The 18,652-nt window shown below is 49.3% G+C and overlaps 1 protein-coding gene across 1 annotated transcript in view; it reads right to left on the bottom strand.

The window, feature by feature from the left end:
• Positions 1-1,263: 1,263 nt before the first annotated feature.
• Syt13 (synaptotagmin XIII) overlaps positions 1,264-18,652 on the bottom strand; it is a 40,951-nt gene continuing 23,562 nt past the window's right edge. Inside the window, exons 2-6 of the mRNA NM_030725.4 lie at positions 16,337-16,562; positions 14,129-14,263; positions 11,100-11,401; positions 5,884-6,013; positions 1,264-3,952 (exon numbers count right to left, since the gene is read on the bottom strand). Of these exons, the coding sequence (NP_109650.1) occupies positions 3,648-3,952; positions 5,884-6,013; positions 11,100-11,401; positions 14,129-14,263; positions 16,337-16,562 (1,098 nt within the window). The 3' untranslated portion in view covers positions 1,264-3,647. The remainder of the gene's footprint in view (positions 3,953-5,883; positions 6,014-11,099; positions 11,402-14,128; positions 14,264-16,336; positions 16,563-18,652) is intronic.

Raw genomic sequence — 18,652 nt, 5'->3', positions numbered from 1 at the left:
GCCCTAAGAAGCAGAAATACAAAAATGTTAAAGCTGGAAGGGGCTTGCAGGTCATTTAGTCCAAAATAATTGTATAGATATGAGCGCTTAGGTGCAGAGGCAGTTACCTAGCTTGGGGATCTAATAGTGGCCAGGGACAGTTACCACATAGTGTTACATGGTCATGGCTCTGACTCAGCTCCAGGCTGAGGTGAGCATGATTTGTTGTTGAGGTCACTTCACTGGAAAGCCCTTGATTCAGTAACCCCCACCGTTTCTCTTTTATAGATAGCCATAGCAAACATTAGTTTGGGGCTCCAGTGAGCTGTCTTCAGTTACCTGTGAATTATAGTGAATACTATTTGGCTGTGTAGAATAAAGTCCACTTAGCCCATCTTATTACAGAAATACAAATGCCCCCAGTTGCCATTAAGACGTAATAATGGGAATAGGAAGTATAAAAGTGAGGACTGAATGTGAAAATATCATATGACTGACAGGATGTCTTTCCTGGTTAAGAACCTTCCAATTTGATCGGCCATGATGACACATCTCTTTAATCACAACACTCGGGGAGAAGTGGGCAAATAGCTGTGATTTTTAAGGCCGGTCTGGTCTACACAGAGTTTTCCAGGACAGCCAGGAATATAGAGAAAGACCCTGTCTCAGAAATAAGATAAAGTGAACCCTTCAAATAAAAATCAAATATCCTTTTCTTACTCTCAAGACACCTCCTTCAGAGGCCAGATCTGAGATGGGTCACCTGGGTAGCTTAGGGTGGCAGAATTCCAGGAGGCCATTGCCTCTGTCTGTCCTCTGTTTCCTCGATCCTCCACTGATGGGGTGCTGGGGGGAGTCTTGAAGAGTCTCAAGAACCCACTGGATATTCCTTACCAGGAATGAAGTCAAAGCTCCAAAACACACACACACACACACAAACACACACACACACACAAACACACTCCCCCACAAACACCCACACCCACACACCTACACTCACAAACATTTCCCCACACACAGACACACACATGCACACGCTTCTTTCTATTTTTCCTAGCAGCTCCACTCACTTTTCGACATTTCCCCCAAGAGACGATACATGTACATGGGAAACAACGGCAGAGAGAGAGAGGGAGAGAGAGAGAGAGAGAGAGAGAGAGAGAGAGAGAGAGAGAGAGTGTGTGTGTTTTAAATGTACATCAATAGAATGGGCTGTGGCAGATCCATACAGTGGAATATTATACAGTTGTGAAAGAGAAGTTAGTTAGAGCCACATGTCTGCATAAAGCTTAAATTTTTAATGTTGAAAAAAAATGTGTGATGCAATTTAAGAATTGAAGTAAAACTTGGAAACACACAAATACTCACTAGTGCTCAGGGATCAAATGATCATTTAGTAAAAATATAAAGGAAGGCTCAGAATAACAAATCAGAATGTAAGATCCTGGTCTTCTCAGTATAGGGCACAAGAAGAAAATTCAACTGTGGTCGTCAAGGTTTATTGAAGTTGGCAGAGGTTCATGGGTGTTTGATACACGAGATTTTTTTTCTGAATTTTATACATCTAAAATATTAATGTAAAGGAACAAAGAGAAACACTGGGCTGCCAACCCGATTGGAAAACGATTTATTTACCACTGTAAGATTTTGTGCTCCAAAGTGTAACCAGACATGTGACCACGATGTCTCATGCGACTTTTTGTGCTTTTATGTGGAATGGCATCACAAACACGCAGCATCTAACAACAGGAAACAGCAAGGGTAGAAACACTGCACAGGACCAACTTTCTCCTCCAAAGATTCCCACCTCAGTTCAGGCCAGACACTGCCCCTTCCCCCGGGGCCCCTTTACATCTGAGAGCTGCCCGCCTGAACAGCAGTCCCGGACTCCTCTTATCTGATGTTTCCGTTAAGGTGATAAGCTACTCACTCGCCCCCAGAGCCTTCTCTAATCAGAATGGACAGACACATGCACGGTCTTGGTGGACAAACACTCAACAAATAGATGCCTAGTTGTCCTGGGGAGAGGATTCACAGAGGACTGGGGTGAACTCCTAACCTCCCAGCAGTAGCCCAGCCTGGAATGGCCTCTCACTTTATTTCCACCTCTTTCCAGAAATCACTCCCTGGCAAAGACATAGAGAGGTTCCTTCCCAAGCTGATTCGGAGGTGACTTACAGGAATGGCTGGAAACAGATTAAGCCGATGTAAAAGGTGACTGAAAGTTTTTGGTTCCCAGTCTAACATCTCTGAGCAATTTACAGAGGAGGTTTTGGAGAAGAAGCACAGCCAACGGAGGAGCCAGGAAGTGCCACCAACTGACCAGTAACAATTGATGCCCGCTAAGATGCCTCTTGCTTACCTCCTGAAGCTGGACTGGCAAGCTCCCATGACATTGGTGCTGTGCTATAGGTGGCCACACTGAGGCGCTGTGGAGCAAGGAAGTAATGACAACTCGAATTCCGGCTCACAAGTATCTACCCCTGCAGCTAGCTACTTATTTGATTCCTAGTGGGGCATCTATTGGAAATATCAACAGGGGCAATCAAACCTAGCTTTTTGTTATTTCCAAGTTAAAGGACATGTCCCCCAAACTGGAGGGAGGCATGTTATCAAGAGACCACGTTTTCTCTTTAAAGTTCATCTACCTCCTCATTTACATAGCCAGATGGAACAAGCCAAGCTCAGAGCTACTTCGTCCTGAAGTACAGGCATACTGAGAAGAACAGGTCTGTCACATGGAGTCAGCTTGGGGGTGGGGGGGGGTGACATGACAGCTGTCCTCAGAATGCCGCAGACACTCCAGAGGAGTGGCAACCTAGGCCTGCCAGGGAACGGGCACTCTACGTGTGATAAAAAAAAAACAAACACAACCCACTCCAATCCCTTAAATAAAACAGTCAAAACACACAATGTAGCTCGAGAGTGGAATATGAACAGCAGAAATATAAAAAAGAAGAAATAAAGTAAGCAGAGAGTTCCTGCCTTCACACTGTCCTGGTGCTGGGCCCCCGGAGATCAAGAGGAAAGGCTGCCTGGATAGGGGAGAAGGGATCTTATCAAGCGCAGCCCCTCCTGCTCTGCTCCAGAACCCCTGTGCTAGCTAAGGACAGAGGCTTGTGTATTCCACCGGAACATCAGTGTGGCATGACCCCCCAGTGGCCCAGAGACCTGCTGGCCAGCCAGTGATTCTCAACCTTCCTAGTGCTGTGACCCTATAAGAAAGTTTCTTGTGTTTTGGTGATCTCCAACCACAGAATTGTTCTCATTGCTACTTTGTAACTGTAATTTTGCTACTGTTATGAATCATAATGTAAATATTTTTTGGAGATAGAGGGTTGTGATACACAGGTTAAGAACCACTGCTTCAGCTCAATGTGAGCAGGGGCTGCCGACTGAGGGTACCTGGCACATATCTTTTTCCATAACACAGATGAGCATGATACAGTCTTCTGAGTGCCAGTCCCACTCACTGTCCTGGCGCCACCGCTCACTTTTTAGTATTGGGAATACAGTAAGAGAGGAATGAGGTCTTGGCCTCAGCCAACACGTCTGCATCTGTCTTTGGGTATAGGCATGTGGACAGAGCACGAGGGATGACTGACAGCTGAGCCTGGAAGATGACTGTGTCCAAGAAAGACGGTCAGTGGCCGGTGGCAGGTGGCCGACTACAGGTGCAGTTGGTGCCACATGGCGATCTGCCGGCGTGGGTTTTTTAGCATCTCCTCCCAGTGGCTGCGCTCAGAGCCCGAGGCATGCAGGCCTAGGCTGCAGTGGCCCAGCTCGCAGCTCGGCCCCTCCTCGCCCTGGCCCAGCACCTCCAGCTCCACACTGGATGCCCGCAGCAAGTCATCCGGTAGCTCAAACATGATCATCTCGTTCCACACGGGGTTGATCTTGTGCTTGGCCCGTTTTGTCTGTTTCTTCTTCAGCTTCTGAGCCTGGTGTTTCAAGGTCACCTTGACAGACACATCTAGGGAGGGGTACAGAGAAAAGAAAGTTGTAGGGGAGCAAGTGAGCTGCTTCTTCTTGGGGTTTCCTACATCTCCACTGGACCGTGCATTCTCTCAACAGTATTAAGTATCTACCAGACGTCAGGAACCGGTCTAGAGATAGCAAAACAGACAAAGATGCGTGTCTAACCCTTGCATTAGAATGTGGAAGACTGGCCATACAGGATGAATACCTATCTCTGTAAGGTTTGGAACCATAAACATTTCAGATTTGGTGTGTTTTACAGACTAGGGGATATTTGCATATATTATGCAAATTGGAATTGGGTCTCAAGTGTAAGCATAACATTCATTTAATATTCATTTTTGCCTTGAACCTCGGACTTTACATATACTAAGCAAGCATTCTAGCCCTGAGCCAAATCTCCAGTCTTCTTTTCTCTTTTTCTTTGGTGACAGGGTTATACCAAGTCACTACAGTTGGTCACAAACTTCCTCTGCAGCCCAGGCAACCCTGGTCTTGAGTTCTTCCTGCCTTCACAGAAGCTGGGATTCCAGGCCTGCACCCCTATGCTTTCGTGTGCCTCTTACACACCCAGCCTAAAGATACTTTTATACAACATAAAACCAAGTGTTCATGGAGTAGAGTTCTCCACTAGTGGTCAGGAGATTCCAGAAGTTGGCATTTATTAGATTTTCACGTTAGAGATTACATTAGCCTGTCACAGAACATATGAGGTCAGTGGGTGGCTCAGACCTGAGCATGTCAGATGGCCTCTGGGGAACCACTTTGACCATAGCCCTTTCTAAGTGACTTGACAAACCAAGTCAGGGGCAAGGGCTTAAATGTCCTCTAGTTTGCTATCAAATCAGACCAGACAAAAGCTCTCTCCACCTTTAGCTTCTCCATTGTCCAGTCAAGCCTATGTTTTATCGTTAAGATGGTCCTGGCTGGCTGAGTTTTGTTCATACGTCTCTTTCCTAAGTTTTACCTGAGGACCTGGATTTACTATAGAGAGGGTGGAGGCAGGCTCCCTGGCCTCAGGTCCCCAGGAAATTCACAAGTCAGCAGGCAAGCTTCCACAGTTTAGGACCGTTTGTTTTCATTAGTCAAGGTTGCCCAAGCTAATGTGAGAATAATTGTTACTTTGTATTTATTGCTATCGTTATCGCCCCTGGGTGGTTAGTTTGTTATTTCTACAGAGATATTTCAGACACAAAGTGCTCTTCTGTAATGGTCCTGATGGGAGCTATTAAAAAAAAAAAAAAAAAAAAAAAGCAAGACAGAATTGACTGGAAGGGATGAAGCCAGGCATCAGCCTCTGACCTGTGGCTCAGGACTATAGCAACACCAGCCCTTCTGATTTCATTTACCCAAGACTTGTTAGGAATGCACAGGTGAACCTGTATTTTTTAACTTTAATACATAAAGATGATTTCTGTATTATTGATATCTTGCAGTGAGCAGTCCGTTCCCTGTGTAGGTAGGTCCCAACCTATCCTTGCTGCTTTTCTGCTTTTCTAGGAGATCTTGCTCCGTCCTCACAACTAGGGACCTGTGCCCAGGTATCAGAAGGCACCCTTAAGCCTTTTATGAATAGGTTTATGTGGGCATCTATATCACAGATTCCTTAAACCTCAGCCTTTACCTTCATAGCCACACATCACCTGCTGTGAGCCGAGTTCAGCAGGTATATATGGGAGGGGGGGCGTTTGGCCAAGGCTTGGAATGGAGAAGAGAGGGGGAAGGTGTGAAATCACTAGCAGAGAGGTGAGAGAACTTAAAGACACGAGTGTGTCCATCAGAACTAGCAACAGACACTGAGGGTGAGTTCACTATGGGACTCCTATCACATCCCGGTTCACCCATCTCCATTTACACCAGGGACCACTGCCTTCTGCTTGTATCCCAGACAAGACATCCTGCCTGTCTCCTTGCACCCTCACTTACCCTTGCCCAGCAGCTCCTTGGATTGGTTGGAGTGGAGGTTCTTAGCTTTAATCAGCACCACCAGGAGGCGATTGGCAGCTGGGAGGTAGCTGATTGACAGAAGGACCTCCCCGGCCCCTGCAGATGGCTCCTGAACACAGAAAGGTAGAGATTGCATTTGTGCTTGCCTTCTGATCCATCAACTGAAGCCAAGGCTAGAGTCACACTGCCCTCATACCCCGTTGACATCCCAGGGTTCACTCACCGAAGGTTCGTTTATTTACCACTGTACAAGGCAGCAGGGCCCAGAGGAGGAGGCTGACATGCATGTCAACAGGAGAACTTGGTCTACCATATGTCATCACTCTATGTGTATTTATTTGAAACAGGTTCTCACTATGTAGCCCTAGCTGGACCAGAACTCATTATGTAGATCAGGCTGGCCTCAAATGTAAAGGATTCACCTGCCTCTGCCTCTTAGGTGCTAAGATTAGGCATGAGCCGCCATGCCCTGGCACACATTCTCTCTCTAAATCCAACTTATAAGCAGAAAATAGTCCCCTCTCATGCTACATTGAGGGCAGAAAGCAGGGGGACTCTCTCCTTTTGCACCCTTTGCCTAGACTCAGGACATACCTTGGTAGATGTCTAGGGTCCTAGGAAACCCAGTTTGAGAGTCATATCATGGACCCACCAGGCGCCTGGGGGGGGTAGGGTTATTGCTTTTCTCCCTTTGTTTTTCTTTATTTTAAATTATGTGTATTTGTGTGCTGGGGTGTGCATGTGTGAATGCAGGTGCCCTCAGAGACCAGGTGACATCAGATCCCTTGAAACAGGACTTACAGGTGGCTGTTAGTCACCAAACATGTATGCTGGCACATGTGTCCTCTTTCGGAGTGGTTGGAGCTCTCCATCACTGAGCCATTTCTTTTCTTTTCTTTTTTTTTCTTTTTTTTTTCTTTTTTTTCTTTTTGTTTTTTTTTTGTTTGTTTGTTTTTGTTTTGTTTTGTTTTGTTTTTTGCGACAGGGTTTCTCTGTGTAGTCCTGGCTGTCCTGGAGCTCGCTCTGTAGACCAGGCTGGCCCCGAACTCAGAAATCCGCCTGCCTCTGCCTCCCAACGCCCGGTACTGAGCCGTTTCTTTAGGCCCACCCAAGTTGTCCATGTCTTTGTTTGAAGAGACAACTCCAGCTTTGCAGGCTAGTATCACCAATGAAGTGGCATGTCCTAATGCTTAAGAGGGACTGGATTTACCAACAGGAGCCAGCAACATCAGCACAAGGCTGGGCATCAAGAACAGCTGAGTGGCATGTCATAGTCAGAATAGGCTTGAGACACTCTGTCTCTGTCCACCCCCAGCGCTCCCAAGCCCCACCCCCAAGCGCCCCCAAGCCCCACTCCCAGTGCCCTCAAGCCCCACCCCCAGCACCCCAAGCCCCACCCCCAGCGTCCCCAAGCCCCACCCCCAGCGCCCCCAAGCCCCACCACCATGTACTGATTTACAGTGCCCCCCATCAACTTCCTTCAGGAGTGTGAGCTGTTGCCAAGTCTTTTGAATGAAGCCCTCCCTGACCTGTGGCACAGCTTTTAGGCCCCAGATTTTGTCCTTTTTTTTCGGCTCAGTGAGAGGACACAGGGAGCCCATCCCCTACCCAAACACTGAGGTCACTGGTAAGTGGTCACAGAGCCCTTTACCTCCTTCAGTCAAACTGGCAGGAGCCCAGCTGTGGATAGTGGAGCCCTGCTGTGTGCTCTGAGCACACCCTCTGCCTCAGAGCATGCCTGTCATCCAGGACAAATGTCTCTACCATGACCCCAACAGCTCATTCTTCCCAGGGGATCCTTTAGAAACTATCCTATGCCCTTGAGGGAGGATCCAGGTCTCTACCCTAATTGCTTCCCTTCTGCTCCTCTAATTTTTCTCCTCTTCTGTTTCTAATTTTAAGAATTGGGGAACCTGCAGGCCATTACCTCATGATGGGAACTGAACCCCCAAAGCAGTAGCAATACCCCTATAGAGAAGTGAGATAACCTCACCCACACCTTTGTGCCCACAATTATCCTGCCTCTGCCATCTCAGGGCTACTTCAGGACAGGAAGGCAGACAGCTTTCTTAAGCAGTGGGGAAACAAGCTTTCCTGCTCTGCCTCCATTCCTGTCCATGCTAATTGGACCCTTGAGGCAGCTTGTGGTCTATCCCGGTCTGTTGAGATGCCCAGAGGAAGGCCTTGGCCTTGAGATTTCAGTAGAAGTTTAATTAGATATAGATAGCTAGTCACATGACAAATTGATCTGGGAGTGCCGGGGACTCTTGGTGTGACAAGAGAGCAGACAGCCATGGTCTATTAAACACGAACACTCTGCTCCACCCAATTGTGTTGCCTGTCCCCGCAGACTGCAGGTTCATTCCACAGCCCTGGCACTGGGCATGCACTGGATACAAAATACATGTTTGCCAGAAATTTTGCAGACATCTCTCTTAATCTTGGCCGTGACCTTGGGAAGGGAACTGAAGTTCTCATTCTCCTTGGGAGAACCAGGTGGGAGCTACCTCCTGGGTCAGCAGCTATGACACAGCAAATCTGAAGCTATGACACAGCAAATCTGAGACTCCCGTGGAATCTGCTCTAAGTCCCAGTCACTGCTCCAGCTTCCTAGGTGAATGTCCTCTTGTTCTCATGTCACAGTGGAGGCAGTGAGGTCTGGGGATAGGTGACAAACACATAGCCTGGGAGCAGCAGAGCCGTCAAGGTCACCTATCAGAGTGACACAGCTGTCCTGGGCCACTGTTAAAAATGACCAGGCCTGAGCCCTCTGCCCTCCACCCCTCAGCAGGTCTGCACTCTTGACGCACGTGAGAGTGAAAACCAGGACCAGCCATGTGGATGTCATCACACAAGAGAACTGCAGCCACACCTGGCCCTAGTCTCAAAGCACCACAAAGGAAAAAAAAAAAAAAAACGAGGCTTCCCCCCCTCCCTCTTCCTGTCTCACGCTACCGCCTTTTCTCTTAGATGCTCAGTGAATCACTCCAGGCTGCCCTCAGAGTGGGGTGCTCCGTTGTCCCAAATGACGCACATGCCACTTTTGGCTAAATGTCTTCCGGCAGGAATTGGGGCATTGCTGCCGCCTCTGTTAACCCATTCAAGCCCAAAAAGGAACAAAACTAAACAAAAACATCTGGTTTGCAGAGACTGCAGACTCTCTTATCAGCTTTAAATCAGCTCTCAGTCTGCATCTGGGTGGGGTTCCTGACCTGGCCAGGAGCTGAATGGCTCCTGCACACCACTACCCGGAGGGAAAGAGATGCTCCTGGCTAGCTCTGGAGTAGTGACAGCTGCAGCAAGTGATGACAGTAAGATGGATGAGCCTGAGGACAGGGCTCCAGCTGCAGCTGTGGCTTACTGCCTGGGACACAGCAGGGGTTGGGCGAGGTGCTTAGGAATGAGCGATTATTGTCTTCCAGGGGATAGACAGCAACAGGCAAGATACTCAGGATTCTGTCTCAGTGAGGTGGATTTCAGCCCTTCTGGGGTCATTCCAAAAGCACCCAAGCCTGGTAGGGGGACCTTCTAAGCTCCAGAGAGGATAAGCTTATTAGTTTAAGAAGCCCACATGTCTTCTCTCCCACCAGGGACCCTGTGTGTGACTCCACATACCACATAGTCATTAGAAAGTGGGCTTTGAGACATCAGGTCTCAAAGGGTGGCTGTGGTTTTTCCTCTCAATTTTCCAAGCGGAGAAAAGACAGAGAAACAGGGCTCAGGAGAAACGATGAGCCAAAGAGAAGCCGGAGAGGAGAGGAATCTGCTCTGCCTCCTACAGTCCAGGCTTGAATAGAAAAGACGCCTGTCCATCACCTCCTCTGGCATGTGCAGGGCAGTTTGAAAAAGCACCCAGGATGAGAAAGGACATGCCGTCGAGGCTGAGCTATCTGCCCCGCTGGTCTGCTGATGCTGTGTGGATTTCTAATCAGGTCAGCCTCAGTTCCCCTATGTGTGCAGAGAGGGTGGTAACAGTGTTGCCCTTACCTGTCTGGTTTGGAAGTGATGATGATGATGGTGGTGGTGGTGGTGGTGGTGACAACCATGACTACTACTACTACTGCTGATACTATTACTACTATTCAGATAGATGACTTCCTAAGCCAAGCCACTTAGATGGGGCACACAGAAATAGTGTCCCAATGGGCAGATTGGCAACTTGCTTTATCCAGAAAGGTAATGGGAAAGGCTTGCAACTTTGTGGGTCTTTCAAGCTGGTCCAGACTGGTCCAGCCTGTGACCCATGGGTTGTAGGAAGCCTCGTGACATAAGGATTTCTATAAATGCCACCCAATGCAAAACCATAAACTCACGTAAAGCATTTTGAGATTGTTTTGTGATATTTATATACATATACACGGTTCTTGATGGTAAATCATGACAGGCGAATGACAACATCATATCCCAGTGTCAAAAGGTTGGACACATCTTAGTGATGGAAAACAGCAAACTGACAGACAAGCTATCATTATCAGAAGTTCCCTGAAGGTTGCTCAGTGGCAGGCTCGTGGATTGATTCTGACTGACACACCATCCCTGACCTGCCTTGACGCCATTATTGTCCTGGTTGGTAGGGGACATGGCTTGATTCCCCAAGGAGCCCAAGGTCTCAGCAGCCTCCACAGTGGACACTATCCCAGACCAGCATCTGTGCAGACCACTGATTGTACTCTGCTCTTCACAGAGCCCAGACAGCTCATTCAGTATTAGCACCCCTTCCTAACAGACCTTCCAGAACATTCCATCAGAGCACATACAGGCTCTTCTTAGACATCCCAGGATCTAAATCCTGTCTCAGATCAGCTGTCAGCAGCTATCTGTATCAGTTTGTCCCCAGGTCTGCATGCTCTGAGATCAGAGGGGCTCTGTGCTTCCTTCCTCTGCTCACCTCTGCAGGGCTAGCTGGAGAGGAACATAAGAATCAAAGCTGTATTTAGATGAGGGAGGCTGTCATAGCATGAAAGCTGATGCCACCCTCACCATGATGCTGCCCCTGGTGGCTGGTCTGTCCTCAAACAGGTGCCAGGAACCCCAAGTTCTGGGCTACGAATCTGCTACCTACGGCCTCTGACCGGGAGCCCAAGCTGCCTTTGCTCTGAGCTGAGAGTGTCTCTAGAGTCTTGTTTCATCATCTCAACCTTCTCCTCTGAAGCTCTACCAGCCAGCTCTAGGCCTCTGGTCTGAAAGCTCCCTACCTTTGCTGTGGTCTTCAGCTCACCCCACTGTGCTGCCCCCAGGGGTACAGATGCTCCATCCAGGCCCAGGCGGAGTTCCCCAATCACACTATGGCGGGAGAAGCGGTCACAGGTGCGCAGGGTGAGTGTCAGGGTAGCTGTGGGGAGCTCTTCCTCACCCAGGGGCAGGGCCAGGCCCTCCTCCCAGGTTGTGTGCAGCTGCCGCTTCTTCAGAGCTGTCTGTGCCTCCACAGAGCCGGTCTTGACAGCCACGCTGCCTTGGATGTAACAGTCACAGCCTCCTTCATGGTCACTGGTGACAGCTGCAGGCAGGAACAAAACAAGACAGACCTGGGACTTCCCGGGCTTTGGGGAGATAGGTCTCCAGATGGGGCTATAGAACACAGGTGACCTGGGGTGTCTGCAGGACCACGGGGTTGCCACAGCATTCCATCACTATGTAACAGTCTTGTGGGGAAGAAGCATTTCAAATTGGGACATCATGGAACTGGGCGGGGGAGGGTTCCTTGGATAGTAAGGATAAGAGGAGGCACTTTCCAGGTTCCTTCCGACCTCAAGATTCAGAGACGTCCCCATTGGTGCCAAGGTCCCTGACGAGCTTTGGTTAGGATAGCTACCAACGCTGTGTGTGACTCATGGATTTCTGTATTTTAAATATTTACCACACAGCCACTTGCGATCTGAGTCACCCGGCTGCTGCCTCATGAATGTTGCTTCCGACTCTCGACCTTGATGGTTTGGATGCATCCCACTGTGGATTGTGTTAGTCAGTTTTCTGACACTGTAACAAACACCTTAGAGTACCAGCTTAGAGAGTAAAAAGGTTTACTTGGTTTCATAGTTTCAGAAATGCTAGCCCATGGGACCATCGGTTACATTGCTTTGTTAGGCAGCATGTCATGGTGGAATCACATGACCCAGCAGAACAATTACATCATAGCCAGGGAACAAATGAGTGTGAGAGAAACAGATCAGTGGATTGGGGAGCAAGTGTTAGCTGCATGCACTTCTGGGGACAGTTAGGATCTAAGCTATAGCATTTGGCCACTCTGATGGGCTTCGGTCTTTAACCTCACCAGGAAAGGGACCTGGGTCTCCCACTCAGCGCCCTGCTCTGTGTCACTAATGTGTCACTGTGTCCATCCCTGCTGACCAGTGTGCTTCTAAAGTGTCATGGCGTGGATGTGTCCTGCATACCCTCCTAAGACTCTGATGATGATCCCTTCACTGTGGGAGCTGATATGAGAAAGAGAGAGAGAGAGAGAGAGAGAGAGAGAGAGAGAGAGAGAGGTTGAATGAGCCCATTCTCCATCAATGAGGCCTGAGGACCTGGTGCTTCCTTCTGAGCTTCAAGTGGCTGTTTGTTCCTGGCTCCATCACTCATTATCAGAGTAACCTGGAGCCCTGGGAGGAGAGGCTAGAACTGTTTCCTAATCTATAAAATTGTAGTTACCTGAGGACCAGAGGTGTACATGGGAGTGCTTAAACATTTTAAGCAACAGAACAAAGGGAAAAATTCTCACTCAGATAAGGAAACTAGGGGCTGTGGGGGGAGGGGGGTGAAGCTCAGGGGTGGGGAACTTACTCAGCAGGCTTGAAGCCCTGGTTTCCATCTCCAAGGTCAAGTTCAATACAAGACTGATGTGGTACAAGTGACAGTTAGCTTTGTCAACTTGATAAGATCTAGAATCATCTAGAGGACCAACCTGTGGGCGTGGTCATGAGGGAGCTTTTAGATCCCAAAGACCCACCAATGGTGCCTTCTGAGAGCCTAAGCTGAAAAAGTAACTGAGCCTCAGAGTTCATCACTCTGTGTTTCTGGTCTGTAGACATTGTGGTCGGCTGCCTCAGTCCCCGGCTGCCTCAATCCCCGGCTGCCTCAATCCCTGGCAGCCATGGTACACAATGGACGTGTATTCTCCAACTGTGGGCCAGAATGAATCCTTTCCCTTTAAATTGCTTTTGTCAGGATATTTTATCAAAGCAGATAGATAAGTCACTAATGAGGGTTTGGACCTTCACACGTCCTGCAAAGGCAGCAGGCTGGAGGCTTGGCCCTGGCTGACGGTGCTCTAGGGAGGTGGGACCCAGGGGAAGGAAACCAGTCACTGGGCATATTCTTGAAGAGCATCATGGAACTCTGGCCACCCCCTGCTTCCTTGTCACTGTAAGGTGAGTGGCTTTGCTCTCTGCCATGGTGTTCTGCTCACCACAGACCCAAGGTCAACAGGGCCCCCTGTAGACTGAGGGAAACTTCTGGAACTGTGGGCCAGAACCAATCTTCCCTCCTCAGGTATTTTGCCACAGTGATGGAAAGTTGGTTAACACAGAAACAGAAGTCATTAGGAAGAGAAACAGCACAGCTGACACACCACTGTCTCCAGCTCGGGTTTCTTTGTAGAAGTCTGAACTTTGTTGGTGGCGGGGAGTACTGTCAGAGGAGTACTCCCCAGAATATCCTATCAGACAGATTACCCGAATCCAGGATAAGTTCTCAGAAATGTTTCTGACCTTTGAAAGACTGTCTTTGTCTGGCACAGAGCCCTGTTCAATGTCAAAGGCATTGCTGGCAAAGGCCACTAGCTGCTTGTCCATCACTTATCTCCCATCCTGGTAGGCAGCCTGCCAGGTCACCTTTCCTAAAATGCCCTGCAACAAAGTGTGGCCAAGTGAGAAGGTTCCAACCAATGGATATGAGAAGAAGTGACTCACGCTCCATCCATTAAGGCTATTATGAAATGGCTGTGACCTCTTCTAATTCTCATCTTATCAGCTAGAAGCACCTAGCAGGAGGTCTGAGAAGTGTAGAGAACTACAGGTGGAAGGGACTGGTCCTTGAGTCACCATGCGGAAGAAAGATGTCTGTCAGCTAGGAATTCCTGGTGTGCACGGCTATAGGAGGGAGGGGGGAAGAATCTCTGTGTCTGAGCACTGTGCATGAGAGACTGCCAGAGCGCTAACCCTTGCTCTTTCTAGCTGCAGACCCTTCCATCCCACCTGCAGGGCCTGCCAATCACACAAAGCAGTACCTTCCAGGCTTGTCACAAATAACTCAGCCTTCTTCTGGTCATAGTCCAGGCGGAAGTGGAGTTTGGGGGCCTGGTTCCAGCTGGCAGCCTTCTCTGGGTTCCAGGTCTCCATGACACAGACATCCTCAACTACACCTGGGAGACAGATAGGGTGACCATGGCTATCATGCTGATCATAATATGCTATCTTTGCCACCCAAGCCCAAAAACTGTCCCTAAAGGGGGCTATGGAATTGCACCTTAAGGGACCGTTATGGTTCAGTGGTCAATATGTAGGTTCTGATATTGCCCTTAAGTTGCCACATAGTAGTTGTGTGTTTTTTATAGATGATGCTCTCCGCTCTGGCCTGGTCTATAGTGTGCCTTCCACAAGGAAAGCTGTCACGTGGTCACATGGTCTGGTAGGGGGTAGAATTATGGGCAAATCTCACAGAAAAGAACAGGTGGAGACAACAGCAAAACCGAGCCCAGAGTTGATGCCACTGGCAAGGATGGTGGCTTTGATTTTGATTTTATGTCCATTCAACATTTGCTGAGTGAACGGAGAACCTTATCTTTAATCAAGAAGCTCCTAAAACCACCAATAAAACTACCAATGTTGCTGGTTTCACCCCTCACTCGAGCTGGAGCCTAATGTGTGAAAGATTCTCGTGAGTCAAGCCTGAAAGGAGAATTAAGAAGCCACAGTGGATACCGCAGATGACACTTAATGCAACCAGAACTGAGCTGCTGCTCCTCAGAATGAATCAGAGGGCAGGACTCTAGGGGGCCATTAATGTCCCCAAGGACTCATTATTAGACTCTTGCTACAAAGTATCCTCTAAGGAGAAGATTGACTGTGGTGAGATCAAGACACGTATATGTGCAGGATGCTCTTGGCTCCCAGAGCCATCCTGAGGATGCCGCAGTGGACTGGGTAACAAGGGGCTTATTGGTACCTAGAGGTCTTGGAGCTCAAGCAGCCTCAGACTGAGGATGCAAATCCCCATCCATCCGGCATTGCCTCCCCTGGCTGGGCTTCTGCCCAGGAGCAGCATCTGCAAAGCTCCCTCTGCAGCTGTGTTATCCTTGAGTGAGGGGAGGAGTGGAGCTGGGGGTGGGAGGGAGTCAAAAACACTCAGTGCATCATGGGATGCTGGCTGAATTGGCCAATGCTGGTAGCTGTCTGTGGGTCAGAACCAGGATGCTGCCCTTTGCAATGGGAAGGAAATGAAGACAAGGAGTCTCTGTGTGCTGGATTCTCTGGAGCCATGGCGAGTTCCATCCTGGATCCATCCAAGCATTGAGTAATCCAGGGCTCCTGAGAGAGGCTCTGGCAGTGGGGATCGTCCCCATGAGTACTCACACCCATCAATCTTGCCTGACTTAATTCTCCCGTCTTCGATTTTGAATCTATGTGAAATGTGGGCAGGGAAGCCTGACTGCTGACAGCCAAGAGGACTGGCCCACTTGCAGCACAGATCCAAGTGGTTTCTGAAAAGCCAGGCCAGGGATCACTGCTGAACCCTGAATTAGGCCATCTGTCCACTGGCCAACAGGAATACACATGAACCCAGGTCACTGTCAAAGCTGCTGCTTCCTCACTACCACATGCAGCAAATCTGGACCACAGGACTGGCTACCTTCTTACTCTTAGGATTGTCTCTCTTAAAAGCTTCTGTATTCCTGTGAGTTAAGGCCTGCATCTCAGCTCCCCTGCTATAGCCCTGGCTGCACCATGCTGCCCACCTGTGAGTACTGCCTTCCGAAGCCTGGTGCTCATAGGAAGAATAGGGACAGTGACAATAGCCATATGGTTCCATGCTTTGTACTAAGCCCTGGTTCAAGCATTTATTTTAGTCATTATTGATATACATTTAACAGTGACTTTCACAGGTAGGTGATAATATGGTTCTACTCCATCGATGAAGATGAAGTCCCAGAGAGGCTTAGTGTATGTCTATGCCACACAGCAAGCATATAAAAAGGCAGAGAATTAGACACAACCCAGAAGTCTGTTTTTAACCTTGATTTTTTTTTATCCCTTATGTAATTGCACAGTAGGATCTGAAACAGACTCTTCGTTTCTCACAGGAAAGCTGGATGCCAAACATCGGAGCCTACCACACCGGGGCTCTAGACAGCTTCAGGGGGTCACACACTGTATCCGAAGATACAGGCAAGACCCTCCCTGACCTCATGCGGCCCACCAGGCGCAGGGAACCCTACCGTTCTGAGGACGGATGGACAGCTCCTCTGTGACCTGCCTCTTGAGGCGACTGTCACTCTGGGCCTGGGGGCTGGCAGGTGCAGCAGACTCCTCTGTGGTCTCCAAGGTGTAGTCTGCGTAGTTGATGACTTCTGGGGCCGTCACGGCTGGCCGGGGACCATAGATGTCCGGGAACTTAAGGAGAGGTCGGGGCTGGACAGGCTCCGTGGACTTTTTAATGTTGAACTATGGATGGGAATAGAACTGGTTAGTTGGTGCGAACAGAAGGAGGTGGTAGGAACCATGTTCACCCCAAGAAGGAGAAGTGGGCATGACTTCCTGAAGGAGGGAGGGTGGGAGCTCTGCTTCCAGTCTGCCCCAAGAACTAGCCTGGGAAGGGAAAATGTCACTTCTAAGAGTATATGTGTAAATGGAGTGGGCCATAATCCATTATTCACCCTCCCCTCAACCATATCTGGGTAAAGTCATATTTCTATGCACCCCCCTTTAAGGCCTTCCTCTCTGTCTCTCTGTCAGTCTCTCTGTCTCTTGTCTATCTGTCTGTCTGCCTGTCTGTCTGTCTCTTATTCTCTGTTCTTTATGTCCCTTTCCAATGGCTGAGCTGGGCCAGTGGTCCCCACCACATCTACCACAAAATCCAGACTCCTGTAACAGCCTGCCTTGCCTGACCCACTGGCCTCTGGCACTTCCCAAACCTGTCCACCTCCTTTCTAAGGCCCCAAAGGCCATCTCTGACCCACCCATCACCCATCTGGACTATTCCAACCTCTCCTCACCACAACTGGTCTTTGGCTCACAGTACTGACCTCCCCCAGTAATGTTTTAGCTGTTGGTGGTGTGACCCATGAGCACAGCACCTAGGTCTAGCCCCACTCCTGACCCTAGCACCAGAACTGGGGCACTTTGGCTGGGTCATTTTGCTTCTCTGGGCTGTTGGCTTAAATGACACCTCTGAGCTGTTGCTTCAGGTTGCAAAGACAGGTGACATTGTCCTTTGGGAAGATGTCCCAGACAACAGAAGGGAAGAACTAGCCCATCTAACTGTTTAGGAGATAGAGCGTCAGTGGACCAAAGGTCAAGGGCAGGACTGCATGTGATCCACAGGCAATTAGAGAGTCTGGAAGTCAGGTTTGGCTTTGACCTTGAAGGAGGGAGGTGTGCAGAAGGCAGAAGGACCATGTCCCTGACACGTAGTAGTCCAGAGCCATGTCCTGCATCTCACCTAAGTGTGGGTTAAATCTGTTTTACTATTTCGCAGTGGGGAAAATGAGACTCAGGAACACTTGGGGCCATACTGAGCCCCTAGAGACTCTGATGTGTCTTCATACCATTTATCGGTTGGCATCGACTGTCATTTGGCCATTGCTAGTGGACCAAATGGCAATTGAAGCACCTGGTCCTGCCTCAGGTGCTCTACCTTGTTCCTCGGCCCCAAGGAGTTCCTAGATACTGCTGGGTCTCAGCCACCCTTGACTCAGAGTCAGCTTGCCTGCCACATATTGGGACCAGAAGTGAGGCTGTCTGAGTAGCCTTGGGAGCACACCCTTGTCTACATTTGATTTTATTCCACCTTAATCGTTTGATAGAGGGCTGGATTTGGCTCTTGGGTTTGAGTCTTGGTTGGCTGAACTTGTGGTTTTGGTGGGGGGACACATCACTGGCTCCTGGAATGGATGGAGTTCTCCATGGGGACCTCCCCCAGAGCCAGGGGATGCTTTCCTGCCTATCCTGAAGCAGAAAGACACATCCTGACTCCCTTCTGTCTGCTTTCCCACACACTGTCACCTGGTTGTCTGGGGCCATCTTCACCCCCAGGCTGTGATTGCTCGCTCTATCCATGGCATTACTTTGGTAGATTTTCCTGTTCATTCCTAGAGAAGCCAGTCCAGATGCTATGTTAGGCATGTTCTCCAGACAGAATGTGTCCCCACTAGGCAGAAACCACATGCCCCTGTCTTGTGACTGCAAGATGAGTCAGAGTTAGGACAAAGCCAACACCATGCACTGCGGGTAGAGGGACACAGAGTCTGTTTCTCTGATATTAATATTGTGGGGAGCCGCCCTCACATTCGCCGTTACAAGATGGCGCTGACATCCTGTGTTCTAAGTGGTAAACAAATAATCTGCGCATGTGCCAAGGGTAGTTTTCCACCCCATGTGCTCTGCCTTCCCCGTGACGACAACTCGGCCGATGGGCTGCAGCCAATCAGGGAGTAATACGTCCTAGGCGGAGAATAATTCTCCTTAAAGGGGACGGGGTTTCGCCATTCTCTCTCTTGCTCTGGCTCTTGCACTCTAGCGCTCTTGCGCTCTGG

Source organism: Mus musculus, chromosome 2 (genome assembly GCF_000001635.26).
Source record: "Mus musculus strain C57BL/6J chromosome 2, GRCm38.p6 C57BL/6J".
In the NCBI taxonomy this organism is placed as follows: domain Eukaryota; kingdom Metazoa; phylum Chordata; class Mammalia; order Rodentia; family Muridae; genus Mus; species Mus musculus.
The sequence above is the reverse complement of the archived record's forward strand: the minus strand, read 5'-3'. Positions and strand labels throughout refer to the sequence as shown.